General features: G+C 32.4%; 1 protein-coding gene across 2 annotated transcripts; it reads right to left on the bottom strand.

Annotated features, from left to right (window-relative positions):
* Window positions 1-535: 535 nt before the first annotated feature.
* LOC113872683 (sucrose nonfermenting 4-like protein) lies at window positions 536-10,719 on the bottom strand. 2 transcript variants are annotated; one of them, XM_027510415.1, is made up of 14 exons: window positions 10,479-10,719; window positions 10,005-10,331; window positions 9,697-9,784; window positions 7,455-7,637; window positions 6,342-6,449; window positions 6,177-6,236; window positions 5,939-6,028; window positions 4,563-4,694; window positions 3,753-3,897; window positions 3,514-3,687; window positions 2,906-2,969; window positions 2,743-2,812; window positions 1,904-2,021; window positions 536-1,802 (listed from the first exon to the last, which is right to left on the bottom strand). In XM_027510415.1, exons 2-14 carry the CDS (start codon window positions 10,133-10,135, stop codon window positions 1,711-1,713), a joined length of 1,455 nt encoding a protein of 484 aa, XP_027366216.1. In that variant the 5' UTR covers window positions 10,136-10,331; window positions 10,479-10,719; the 3' UTR covers window positions 536-1,710. The 2 variants fall into 2 exon arrangements, with proteins under 2 accessions (XP_027366216.1, XP_027366217.1); XM_027510416.1 differs by lacking the exon at window positions 2,743-2,812.
* Window positions 10,720-14,779: the final 4,060 nt, after the last annotated feature.

Raw genomic sequence — 14,779 nt, 5'->3', positions numbered from 1 at the left:
TTTATAAAAAAGTAAAAATTGCATACCTAGGGAGAGAGTAAGAGTGAGGTGGGAGAAAGAAGGCCTGAACATGGGTAACGTGTATTTGGAATACGAAGAGAGAAAAAGAATGCGAAAGTTTGGGAAAGAGAGAGAGAATTGTAAAGAGAGAGTGAGAAATTGAAGAGTATGGGTTTTGAGGGTGAGGGAATGAGAAGGAAGAAGAGTAAAGTCATTCTCGTAGAAGAATAAATATTAGACTCAAGCAATTTTTGCATATAAAAATTAAGGATTTGAAAAATAAAGTTTTTACAAAATCCACTTAAAAAAAATTATCGCTTAAGTGAAATTAGAGCATAAAAAGGAATAAGAACAAAGCCCTACTCTAAGCAACTTATAACCTTTGGCAATTTACCCTTTCGATGTGACAATGAGTTATGAGGTATACATGAAAAATCGATAAAATTTAAACAGATATTTATTGAATGATTAAATAACACACCACATTGATTCGAGCATCAGGTAAATCTGTGCTACAATACGAGTTCAACCACAATAGATCGCATACTTTCTATATATATATTAAATGGTTGCCGCCTATTATTGCATGAGACACTGAACCACTTGGTTGGTTTCCTTCTTGTGAATATCACCAGGAGCATTATGCTGATACAAGTTTGATTGATACAATTCCCTTGGATTCGTACTCCTCATTAAGAAATCATAGACAATCAGGTTTATTTCTTTCGTATATTTTAAAAACCTATTATAAATATTTAATAATTTAATATACTTAACTTTAAAATAACAAAAAAGACTAAAGCATAGATATGATAACCTTAAAATTCTGCTATTGCAGATAATTCTAGTTGTGTATCTTTACACGACATGAATAGCCTGTACACGATGAACATCGGAAATAGCAACAAAGAAGTGCTCCTTAGGATATTAGCTGAAAAATTGAAAATGGTAAGATTTAATTGAAAATTGTTAAATTACATTAAAAATCATGAAAGGAAGTTTAATTTTTATATTTTCTTGCAAAATTTTTGTAAAGAAACGATTAACATATACCTTTTTAAATAATATTATTTTATTTATTCACAAAAAAATCCTAACAGATGAATTGAATATTTACTCCAAGTCACGAGTAGCTGAAATTTTTTCAGAAGTTTTAATGGATCACAAATAAATAATTCATTTAAACCCATCATTATGGTCCTATCCATTTGCCAGCTAAGGGATGCATTAAGTAAAGAGGAATTCATCACAATGCAAGTATAGCAACATGAACTTGCAACTACCAAGAAAATCTGGAATCATGATGGAACTGAAAATACCTTTTACTTACAACCAGCCAACGGTGTGCCACTTGCGGCTAAATATTAATTCTATTGAAATTGAAGTCTTTTTCCTTTCCTCCTTGATTTCTGTTAGCACAGGACACAAACATTGCGTTTGTGCCGGCACAAAGGAGAAAATCACGGTGTATTGTCAAGTTGTTTAAAGGAGAAAACTGAACCCTCAATTTACAGACTTTTCTCTCTACAATTTCTATCCTAAAAAAGCAAGCGGGCCACAGCTTAAGGTACCCATTTAACAAGAGACTGAAAAATAAGCAGGTCACGATGCCAAGGGCATAGCTCAGAGATAACTAGTTTTCATGGAACAAGTCCTTCAAAAGCTACCACTGCAATTCCCTTCATGTAAATGATAGCCATATATTCCCAACTAGCCTAACAAGAATCTGAACACGTCACCTAAGGTAATGATACCTTCCACGCGCCTGCTGCCAGCATCCACAACCACAAGTCGTCTAACACCTGTAAAGTGAAGAAAACTCATGAGCAAAGAAAATATTTATTGGTTTTCACTTTTTCTCCCCTACCCCTTTGGGGATGGAGTGCTGGTAAAGGAGACATACCAGGATTAGCCAACCGCTTCATCACTTTGTGCAATGAATCAGACCTCAAACACATATGACATCTCTGGCTATTGGGAAGCCCATAAGGAGAATTTGCATCTCGTCCCAAAAGCAATGCCTGCAAAGATAAAGTGCAAAATAAGTAGATTCAACTTTTTCTGACAAATCAAACCAAATAAAATTGCTATATTCACAGAAGTTATATATTCTTGTTATAATTATATGGATGGGTGAGCTCTATGTGTTTAATGAGGGTATATATTCTTGATAGAAGTGAAAATGGGAGGAATGAAAAAAAAATGTGAAAATTTACAAACGATACAGACAATAAAAACCCCTCATTTTAACTTTGCACATGTTCAAAATATATTTTCAAAGGATAGAATCCACACATGTTCAAGCTCAGATCCTAAATGTTGAGATATATTTTCAATAGAAGAATGCTGAATTAATCATATTCATGTGACTCAGGCTCACTTGGAAATGGCATATTTCTATTACATAGAATGGGTTCAAATACTGCAAAGCGATATGTGCAACTGAATATTAGGAGACTAAAATGAAAGAGCATGCATTTCATTTGATCATTGCTAGGGAGTTAGGAATGAATGAGTTTTAGGTGCAGAAACCAAGGATACAGTGAGTCAGTGACCTTTGCATCTAAACAGTTGGGGCATAAAACGAAACTACATTATTAATTAGCTTTTTCATTTGTCATCTGCACAATATTCTTCAAAGTCTTTTTGCACTATCGTTTGAAGCTTCATCCCATCAATGCAATATTTCAGGATAAGTAACCAATGCAGCCCCACAAATATAGAGAGAAAGAGAGGAATTACCTGATGGAGACTAACTCCATCCAAACTTATCCTAGCATACGCTTTATCTTTTACTAATGCAGTAATATCACTGAAAAGCAAATAGTGATATATATCACGCATCCCCTTTTTTAAGCATAAACTCCTGAAACGCATACAAATGGACACAGGAGAGTGTTTCTACCTTCTTGAATATATATCAAGTAACGAATCATTATTATCCACAATTGGTATTGAGCTAACTTCAGCTGTAAAAGGATAACAAACTTAAGATGGCAAAAGATATAGAATAATTAATATATATGAATATATTTTGCTTCCAAATGAATAACCCTACTATATAATAAATCAAGAATTACAAAGTTTTCAGTTTCCATTGCAAGGGGAAAAATTATTCACATGTATCAAAGTGAGGACACTTTCAATTTAGCAAATACTTGGGTAGAGACGGCTTCCCACTTTCTTTGTATGTTGGATACTTGGATCAACAAAAGCATACAACTGATCTAATATTTTCAGATGAGAGTCCCATCATGCAGTTTTTGTCAAACTAACTGCTTGTTTCTACAGGTTCAGTGTTTGGAGATAGCACACCATATGTGCCTATCAGAATCTGTCTTACAATTTTCTGTTCTCTTCCTTTCGTGATACACTTTTTTTATATTTAAGGCTTTGAAAGAATCCCTTTTGTGAAGGGGGGGAAACAACTACATCCCAGAGCAACAAACCTAAGGATCATTCGATGTCTAACCAGAACAAAGAACTTGACCTTTGAAGGAGAAGGATGATCACCTCGAATCAAAAGGGACAGAGCATCACCAAGAGAACCATTTGGCCTTAGCATTGCAAATGCCTGTTTATTGGTTTCCCCCATTTTTGGCATCCATGTACCTAAAGGTATTGAACCAATCGGTAGCTGAAGAATGGGCAAGGAACCAGAAGAATGCTTAAAATGCCTGCGTATACCTGAAAATCAAGTCCATGTTTAGTTCCAAATAATTTTAGCTTAGCCAAAAAATATAGAAGCTTACATTTTAGTATTCCTGAGAGGGAAGCAAGGTGTAGCAGCTGAGGAAATGAACCGTCCTCTGAAGAAGAATGTATAATAGGAACTGTTGCCACCTTGTTTTGCAAAATTTTTAAAGCAACATCTTTTAGATACTCATGGGGCCCAGCCTGCACAATAAATCACAAGCAGAATGAAATATTATACAATCATAAAAGATAAATAGAAAATGAAATGACAAGCAGCAGGAAGAAACTAACAAGCAACATCTTCAAGAATACAATGCTAAAATAACTGTTAACAATACAAATGCCCAAGTATTAACACAAAATTGGGAGAAGGAACTACAAAGAGTCCTGATCTAATTGATAGGACAAAACTGCATGGAAACTACTGCTGGGAATTCATCAGTACAGACAAAAACATAACATAAGGATGACCATAGCCTAAAAGTTAAATTAAAAATGGAGGTTTCTTTTATTGAGAATGCTGGAGGAGACAGAATACCTCACAGGAACCATAGAAGACCCAACACAAATAAGAATAAGATGCCAAAACTGTAGATAAACTACTGAGAAACAAATTAGGGAAATAAGGTTTTTTTTTTTGAAAGAAACAAGTTCTTTAGGTAAGCCAAAATCATTAGTACATACCTGTATCTATCTTTCTATTATCAATCATCTCGTGAAATTCCTGATTAATTCCCCAATTCCCAAATATATGATCAGGGCATACAACCCTCTAACTTCGCTAAAAAAGTTAACATCATACATATGAAATTAGAAAATGAATTTTATACACGAAAACTCTGTCATAACTTCTCAGGTGCACTTACATGAACAAAATGCCGAGGATATGTGCTCCCATTACTATCAGTTCCACTTTGCTGTACTTTTGCCTTTTTCCATTCTCCTATAGTATGCGTCTCAAGTTGTTCTTCAGTCAAGTTTGATCCCTGATTCCCCAGCTGAAATTAAGCATGTTAGACAACTCACAGAATTTACAGAAACATGTACCATGTATTTCTCTACAAGAGTTAGCCACAAATCATATATGTTGATTCAGAGGGTATTTTGGAGAAAATGTTATGTATGAGCTGCAAACTTGATCTCTTGTGGTGACAGGTTCCATTAATTGGTTTATGGTGCTTTGACAGTGGCAGACTTACATAGGAAAGCAGACCAAAGTGATCAAAGGAGGGAAAATCGTCTGGCCACTACACACACCAAAAACAGCCAGGAAGATTGATGGAAAATTTTCCAGTGACTAGACAAAGCACCATGGGCAGAAATTAGGGTTTTCATGGTCATCATCAGCTGTAAATAGGATAGAACAGATGCCAGAACAGAGGCCAGAACGATCTAAATGAACACTGCCACTGGAGCAAGGACACATAAGAGGGAGGAAAAAAAATACAAATGGCTGAATTTGACTGTGAACACAAAAGCTGGAAACTACGGAGAGGACTCTGATCAAAGAATGGTACAACTTTGATACCATGTTAAAATAAAGATTGTCTGTGAAAAAAATATGCATGGGGGCTAAACACTTGATCTCTTATATATAGCTAGATTACAATCAATCCATGAAGAGATTAAGGATCTACTTAGGATCTAATCAGTAGCTTAATGACTGGCTAACAATAAGTAACCTTAACAATTACAGTTAAACATACATTCTATTTATTATAATAGTGAATATTCCAACAGTGGAGACTGAAGGATAGCTATTGATCAATCATCCCAACATGCATGTTCGTGAGACCAGATAAGCCATATCCTTATCTAAGACGGAAGAAACGAAGAACTAGAAAAGATTTTTCCAGAAGACCAAAGACGTCAAGGGTATCCAGAGGGCACGTATTCAAGGTCCTTCATGATAAGTTTCTCTTTAAGTTATCTCATATGAGCATAGATAGTCCTATGCGAATCAGTTCCATAAATGATAGATAATTAACCTAAAATGATGATAACAGGATCCATTTAAAATTTGCATCATTAATGTATGCTGCAAATTAAAAAAAAAGAGATTAATCAAGTATTATCACGTGCCTCATTATTTCTTTCAACTTTGCATGGAAATAGGCCTCAATGAAGATATACAGTTTAGAAATTTCATTTTAAACTTTTACCAGTTGTTCAGCTTTCATTTTTCATCACTTAACCAAAAGCTGGCATGGAATATGTTACAAATAATTTATTCCTTACAAACCTCTTTTAGTATCAGAATGAAGTCCATTGCACTAAGCATTCCAACAAACTGACACTTGCTACAATCCCATAGAGGAGCCATAGATATTCCCTGAAAGCAAATTAAGTGATAATATAAATAAATAAAAGGTAAAAATCAGCTATGCTGATAAGCATACATTGCATGAGCATGGGTGTGTTCTCCAGATGTGAGATAAACACCTGTTCGATAGTGTGTAATGAGGGAAGAAAAAGCATACCTCATCATAAAGAACATGGAATGCTTGTTTAACTGGTAAAGTTATATCCAAGGCAATAACCTGAAATTGCAACAAATCAAATCTAAAGCAAAGGAGCTTCACCCATGAAAAGTGAAACTCTTATGAATGTAAGCATTAAAAAAGGAACAGAAGATGTATTCAAACCTTGCCAGACTCAGGAAGCAACTCGTAAGCAGTATGTGAAGACAAGAATACAGATATATGGTGTCGAGAGACCTGCAGATCAGACTCTGAAATCCTCGGATTTCGTTCCTGAAAAAGTCCCAAAGTCAAGGTTGCTTCTATTTTGTGTAGCACAATTTCAAGACCAAGGAATCAAATCTGATTCTGACATCATTTTGAGAAAAAGACAGAAAACAAAGGAAGATCTTTTTTTTCATTTTCTTTCAAAGCAAATATAAATGTTTATAAGATTCAAGAATTTCCAGCATCATTTTTTTTATTTCTGAATAAAAAAGGAAATCTTACTGGAGGAAATAAAGAAAGGTAAAGAAATTCAACTTGGACTTGAAGTGTTGAGAATACATAAGCTTTAACAATTTATGGGTTAGTTGTGGTATTAGCACTCTTATTTGTGAATCCTACTCTACTGTTTTCAGAAATTCAACTTTTTCCTTTTGAAAAATGAGGATGTAAAGAATAGAAATCCTGACCACTTTGTCATAAAAGGCTTTGATACCATGCCAAATATCAATTATCCAAAAGCTTAGATAATAGGTGAAACTCATGATTGATTTTATATCTTTTAAAAAGATAAAGAAGTCAACTTAAAATAATTAGATATTCATTATTTCTTCTAACTAGTAGATGATTCTCACCTTAATCTCTAACTCCTGTAATTTAATAAGCTTGGATTGTCACACATATGGTTGTTTTATGAATATGTTAAAACATTCTATCAACTTCCACACAAGCAGGCAGAGAAGAATCTCACATTTTTTTGGGTGGATTCAGAAAACAGCAACCGATGAAAATTGTAATGAATTTTATAATTGTAAAATGTTAAGTCAGCATTCTCTTCCCTTCAATTAAATTCAGAAATGTCTACTTTAGGCAGTTTCATAGACGACAAATGTATACAAGATGGACTAAAATGCAAACGGGTATGCTCCCAAAAGGAAATAAATCTCCACTTTGAGAATAATGATAAATATAACTAAAGTCATTGACCTAAAACTTAGTTTAGAAAACTATCCAAGCACAAATATATATGCAACAGTACAGGGGGAAAAAGATGGAAGGAGAGCAAAAACTTACCACATGCCCAAAGACATCATTGTCAACCTCCATGTGGGATCTACCAGGTGTTTCAGTACTTATGATAGGAGGCAAAATATCTGGTTCTCTCACTAAATAAATAGTATTCACTATCCCATAGTCTACACTTACAAATGGCTGCTGTGCATCATGCCGCCACTCACCATCCACATTAAATTTGTACTGCACATTACCGGAAATGATCATGTGTGATGTTTAGAAGTATTTCAGTTTTCCATAAAATATTGTACCAAACACATGGATTTTATTTTAAAAACTTAGCAACAAATTAGCCATTATGACTGGTCAGAATGTAAAAAACATCTTAGATAACAAATCTAGAAGTTATCTATTTAATCCTTCTGAATGTTCATCATTCATAATGATGTAATCAAAACCAAATCTACTAAATGTTCTTGTTGAAATTATAGGGTTTTAGGAATTGACAGAGGAAACTGAGAGAATAGGGTACAAAATGGATTGCAACTGGCGCAAAAATTGACAAGGGCCAAATTGCATCAGAAACTGAGATTAAGGTCAGACAGCATCTAAGACAAAAAACCGGGGCTACCAGAAAATTTTGCTGCCATGGCGAACAGCAAGAGCAAAAGGACAATTTAGATACAGAAAATCACTGGATTTTAGAGAACTAAAGAATGGAATAGTGATGGGACAGGTCAGGGAGAATGTTACTGCATTGATTCCATGCTGAAATTATAGGGTTTTAGGAATTGAGTAAGGAAATTGAGAGAATAGAGACTTTGAATAAAATTCTCGTGTATTGTATTGTATGTGTCACAATAAGTCACAACATAAAGCTCTAAAACTTATATCATAAAATTGACTTTATAAGGAAACAAATCATGAATTAATAAAGAAATATGAAAACTAATCCTTAAAGATAGTCTAAGATGCTCTATAATATTCTAAGATCTAATCAAGGTACTAATAGATATTCTTCATGTATTTCAACAGTCCGTGATCTAGCTATAAAAAATTCTATAACTCCCACAACAAGGAAGTTAGTTTCCAAGAAAAGAAGAAATACGAATAGAAAGATGACAAATGAGTTGTATATTACTGAAAATTGACATACAAAACCAAGAGTATCATATTCTATATTAACTCATGTTTTATTCACTATAGAAAAACTCTATCTTACCTTTTTTTTTCTTTGGTTTACAAGTGATTGAACTTATAACCTCTTCCCAAATCACAGTCTGCTCTTGCTACTTGAGCTAGGCTCAAGCATCAATTCTCATCCTAAAATTAATAATCTTGTTTTTTTATGTCATTACATGGGGGGGGGGGGGGGAGGGGATGGACGGGGGGCCAAACAAAATTTTACAGAAGTCAATATAACTCCTTCAAATCTAATAACAAAAGAAGGCTTAATTCCCAATGATGAGCTTGTAGCTCAACTGGTCTAATCTATAAGGTGGGGATGTAATGAAGATGCCAGAGATTTGAATATGAAATAAAAATTAATATAGGCCTTCAACTTTTAGATTTGGAAAAAGATGCAAATCAAAATGTGAATATGAAATGTTTAATAAGGTACCACTTAGGCAATATGCTGTTCTCTAGATTCATATATTAAAAATGTAGATACAAGGTAGTCTAATCTGCCATCTAGATTACGCTTAAAACACAAAACTTAAAGCATAAGATGGTAGCATCAACAACACCTTTTAGTCTAACCTACATTAGATGGCCATGTTTTCTGAGAAAACATGCTTTCTTACATGACTTCTTCATTCTGAATGAAGCAAATAACAAAAAATAAAATAAAATCTATTTTAAAGTTAAACCATTAACATTTAATGGTTCATTTATATTTGCAGCAGAAAAAGGGGTTTTGATGACTCTTCTACCTCATGAAGGCCATGCCAGTTTTTTACCCAAAAATTTGGTTATGAAGTGATGCAAATTCCTAAAGAAAGACGAAAATCATCAGAAAGTTATTTATTTGTTTCTGTGACTATTCTATCATATCAAAATCTTAATCACACAATGAGGCTTAAAGTAATTCATTTACAAGCACACTCCTTCTTTATGCTTTTTAATTTTCCTAACCAATGAGCAAAAAAGATCAGTGTCAGCAATCTCCTCGTCCCCTACTCTGATCTTCAAGGAGAGAAAGAGGCACATTCTGACTATGTAATAAATACATGATATAAAAATTTCAATCATAAGTATCTTATTTCCTCAGGTTTGCCAAATTCATAAGAGGCCAAACAACCTGATGATATCCTGGCATTATGCTGCAAATAACTTGAAATACAGTCGGGCATCCCTCCACAGGAGACATAGGTATAAATGCTGACCACCTGTTTATACAAAAGTTAACTCATTAAATTAATTTTAGCTTGCAGCTAAAAAATAATATATAACAAAACAACAAAAATTAAAAAACAGCCAAAAAATAAATAAAAGAAACCAAAGTGACAGTCAGTCACACCTATCATGGTCAGTAACGCATAACTAAGATCCAAACAGCTACAACGGAACTAATATTCTAATAAACAATTCAATAATTAAAGTTCTTACCTCGTAAAAGAACCACATAGAAACACCCTTCTTCCTCCATGAGGCCAAACGAAACGCCTGGGAATCAAAATTGGTCCTGCAACTCCACCACTTCCATGCCCTCTACCCGGCCCCACTATCGAACCAAACATTTCCACAGCAAAATTCAGAGCAACCACCCGCTAAACGCTACGAACAAATTACCACAGGGATCCTCCAAAACAAAGCAGAGGACCCCTCAACACTCACACATGCAGCGTAGTGTACCTCCTTCACGATCAAAACCACACACTCTAAATTCAAAAACTACACACTGTTAACTGAACTTCGCGATCGATAATTCACCTCCTGAAATCAACAAATCACAGTGCCATCAAATAAGCAACGCATAGTTCCACCATTGTACTAAGCAAGTAGACACAACTCTAACAGCCACGTAGAATTTCGTCACAAAAATAAACAAATAAATGAAACAATAAAGAGAAATTCGATTACCAGTAAAATGAACTGAAATGGATTTCGAAAACAATACAACAATCAACGTCGCCATGCTCAAAACGTATTTATTTAGTTTAGGTCAGAAGCTGTTCGGAAAGAGGAGATTAAAGAAAATGGAGAGAAGTTGGAGATGAAGTGCATGTTGTTGTTGTTGCATTGTGGATTCCGTTGGTTACAGAATCAAATAGAAGAAGGAAGAGAGCAAAAAACGTGACGGAGCAATTAAATTTTAAAAATAATGAAATTTACAAGGGCAGTCACCATAAAACGGGGAGAGAATAAAGGGTGAGAGAGGGAAACAACGAGCAAAAAACACTGTGCGCAGTAAAATTGTGCGTCCCTGCCAGCAAAGAGTTCTAAAACGGGAAAACAACTATACAAATGTAAAAACAAAAGCGCCTAACCGTCTTTGGCTTCATACTGCAGAGTAACGCTTTTAATCATTAACTTTTAATTTAAGCTTTATTCAATAATAATTTAAATTTAATCTTAACTGATCTGTATTGGTTCATATATGTTTTTTTTTAATGAATTTTGTTAATTTTACTCTCAAAAACTGAATTTAAATGTTTGAAAGTACAAAAATTTTATTTAAAAAATACTTATTATATAATAAAATGTTATTATCAGTAGTTATTTAAATTCAGATTGATATCACAATTTTTTATTTATGAGAATTTTATGTTTTCGATACTGCATTGAACGTTATGATGATGCCCTTTACGGATGAGTGCACTTATAATGTGACCAACATTACAGCTTGGCATTCATGCGTTTTAGAGTCCCCCGAGGGCTGTGGACTGTGGTGGTTCTTTTTTCGTGACCACATTGGCGTTACCTTCAATAGGAGAATTCCTGTTTTCGGTTTTGTTTTTCAGACTAAAATAGGGGAATTCTAGTTCGGTTGTTTGGGCTTTTGCCTTTGTTGCCAAAAACATAACTTTATATGTGATGCTTTATGTCATAAAAGTTCAGGAAAGTGGATAGTTATTTAATTCAAGACATGTCGCAACTCAGAAAAGTTTATAAATGACTTATTCAATAAAAGATAATCAATATTTCAACTTAAAATCTATTAGTCCACACACTTCTATCTTAATAGTTGAGTTGCCATAATTCGATAATAATTTAGGAAAATAATTTTCTCATTCTAAATTCTGATGGTGTCTACATTTGAGAGATCAAGAAATAGAACACAGGAAAGAAAAAAAAAAAGTGGTATGATAAAAATAAATAAATATATATATACTTATTATATATGATTTTTATTAACTTGTACCTTACATTATTTTTAGTCTTATTTACGAAAGTAATTAATATTTTTCTAATTGTAAAAAAATAAAGGTGTATTTTTAAATACATTAATTACTATTTTTTTTGATAAATAGGTATAACTTCGTGTTTTTGTCAGCATTACCTAATAAATAAAACATGTTGAGACTTGAATTACTCATAATTATCTCTTCGTTATGCTAGTTCAATCATTAGTGTATATTTTCTGAGGATATATTATAGATTGACCTATTATATATGTTGTAATACACTTTATTGCATTATTAATTTATTTAACACAATAAATTTCTTAAAATAATAATGATTTGTCATCGTTAGAAGATATTAAATATAACTTAAAAGTGAATCTTATTTACTTATTAACTTGCTTAGAAATTCTTATTTCCTTATGCAAAATTGTTAAGTATTATTGTGAAATAGAACACTAATGATAAGACGAGAGTAGTATATATATATATTGACTAATGATTACATTTCTTTGGTTGTGGGCATAAAATATCAATTTCTTTACATGGGTACATATTAAGAGGAAAATGTTGTCTTAGACATATTCGTGCCATAAAAATATTACATATTATTATGCAGATATTATAAATAATTTTATAATTCTCAACATTATGTTTTAATGTCATTAAATATACGATTAATAATTGAGTTGATTGTAAAAGTGATTTCTAAACATACTACAAATTATTTATCATTTTTAAAGTTATGTTCTGAGCCGTAGTTATGCTCGTATTATTACATGAATATTATAAGTAATTCTCACAATACAAAATGATGTATATGGTTACTATATCTAATGTCATAATGATTCTGAATACAATAAGTTGTATATGTTAATGTTATCAAATATCACGTTTAATAATTGAGTTAATCGTAAAAGTGATTTCTAATCATATCATAAATCATTTGCTGAGTTTTATTAGATGAGATTTATCTTTTTATAGTTATGTTTTGAGCTCCTCTATATTGAATTGTTAATCAGTCCTTAGTCATGCTCGAACACGCAAGACATTTATATTATTTGTCGTGTTGACTCGAGAATAAGAAAATATAGAACAAACTATACAAGAGTAAAACTTTTATGTCGTTTAGACATTTAGATTAAGAAAATAAACTAAATATTAACACTCACCATAACATTAACCGTAAACAATTTACATATCAAAATACTATTGACATATTTATTATTTAGGTAACAACAATATGGTGTTAGATACCACTCATTTCTTATAATATTAATGGCATTTTAATACTACTATTAATGTAATATAAACTTATAAAGTCGCACACATAGAAAGGTTAGTTTAGAGACTAATTATATGTGAGATACTTTAATTGAGATCTTAAGAAGTTTCAAATTCTTAATAACATTCAGAGCATTTAGTCCCAATGAGTGTGGACCTACCCGTAAACTTGGACCATGTCAAGTTATGAGTAAAACATTATTATTCCTTGCGTCTGACCAATGATGACTAACTAACTTTATGTAGAATAGATAGAATTGATCGATGCAAATTTGGACTGAGTCAAATTATGAGTGAAATATTGTTATTTTCTTATTATTCACAAATGAAAAGTAAACTTTACATCAGATATATGAGATTTTAATGTTTAAACACTACTCAAAAACTTTAATAAAGAGTTCTCTTAACTATTACCGGCACTGCGAAAGAAGGACTTCTTGTATTGCATTCACGTGAATATTGGTAAAAACATTGCTACATTGCTTTGCATGTGATTTGACAAAGAACTAAAGACATTATCCTTCCATCTTTAGATAATTCTCTTAGATACAAATAATAATTATTGCATAAATCATTAAATGGACATGAATACTTGGATAGATTTAATTGGGATAAATACAAGTTTTTGTTTTTCCATTTTATTGAAAATTCTTAATTTATTTTAAAAAATCCTAATCATTGTCAGTCGTAAAAAAGATTCACTTACAATATTATAAATTGATCTTAATTTGATTTTGATATGTATTTATATGAGATATTTTCACATTCTTCTTGACACTGTTTGCAATAGTTTTAAAATAAAGATTCAATCTTGGCATCATTAAATTTAATAATATTTATATTTTTTTGAAATAAATACTCAATCTTAGATCTATAGAATTTAACAATAGTTGTAATAGTTATAAAATAAATATTTACTTTTAATTGTAAGCTTAATATGATGCACTGATTTGTTCAACTTTGATCCGTGTTTATAACTCACTTTAAAAACTCATGTTAGATAATTTTGATTGCAATATTTTCTCCTTAACATGTATTCTAATTGCACTTTACATTTACATTTGATTGTTTCATTTTTCTTTTGATAATGTCCTATCAGTTGAAGTGGAATCTAGGTTAGTAGGGTACACTCACAACGCATACTATATTTTGAGTTTTCAAGCCCATTGTGACATAACAACATAAGTATCTTATTTGCTTATCTATTGTTTACAACGGTAGAAACTGCAAACAAATAAGTTTGATGGGATCTTAAGTGGGACATTGACGTTAATTGTTCGATAAGGGACTTCTAGGTATGGTAAGTGATCATGTGTAGGTAGCTTATCCTCTAGTAGAACCTATTTGATTTTATATGTGTTCTTCTGTCTTCGTTACTATATAACTTTTCTTTCATTTGCTTTGTTTTCTTATTTATTAATCATATAAATCAAAATCTACTTAAAATGTATTTGAATCTTTTTTTTATTTTTTATAATGGATCGGCAAGAAAACAAAACAAAGAATTACACCTGAAGGATCGGGATACCAACCACATCAACTAACACTTGAGATTCCACCTCAAGCGGAGGAGAAACAAATTCCCCAACCTCTAAACTCCGCGTATGACACATCTTAGTCAAAAGATTTGCACATTGATTCCCTTCTCGAGCAATGCATAAATCGAATCATCACTATGCCAGAATGGAGATTTGAGAGCGGTTCCGTTTTAAATTAGAGAGCGTTTAGAACTACTCTAAAATCTTGCGTTATCTG

The sequence above is a fragment of the Abrus precatorius genome, unplaced genomic scaffold (genome assembly GCF_003935025.1).
Source record: "Abrus precatorius isolate BTA unplaced genomic scaffold, Abrus_2018 Scaffold7, whole genome shotgun sequence".
Lineage (NCBI taxonomy): Eukaryota > Viridiplantae > Streptophyta > Magnoliopsida > Fabales > Fabaceae > Abrus > Abrus precatorius.
The sequence above is the reverse complement of the archived record's forward strand: the minus strand, read 5'-3'. Positions and strand labels throughout refer to the sequence as shown.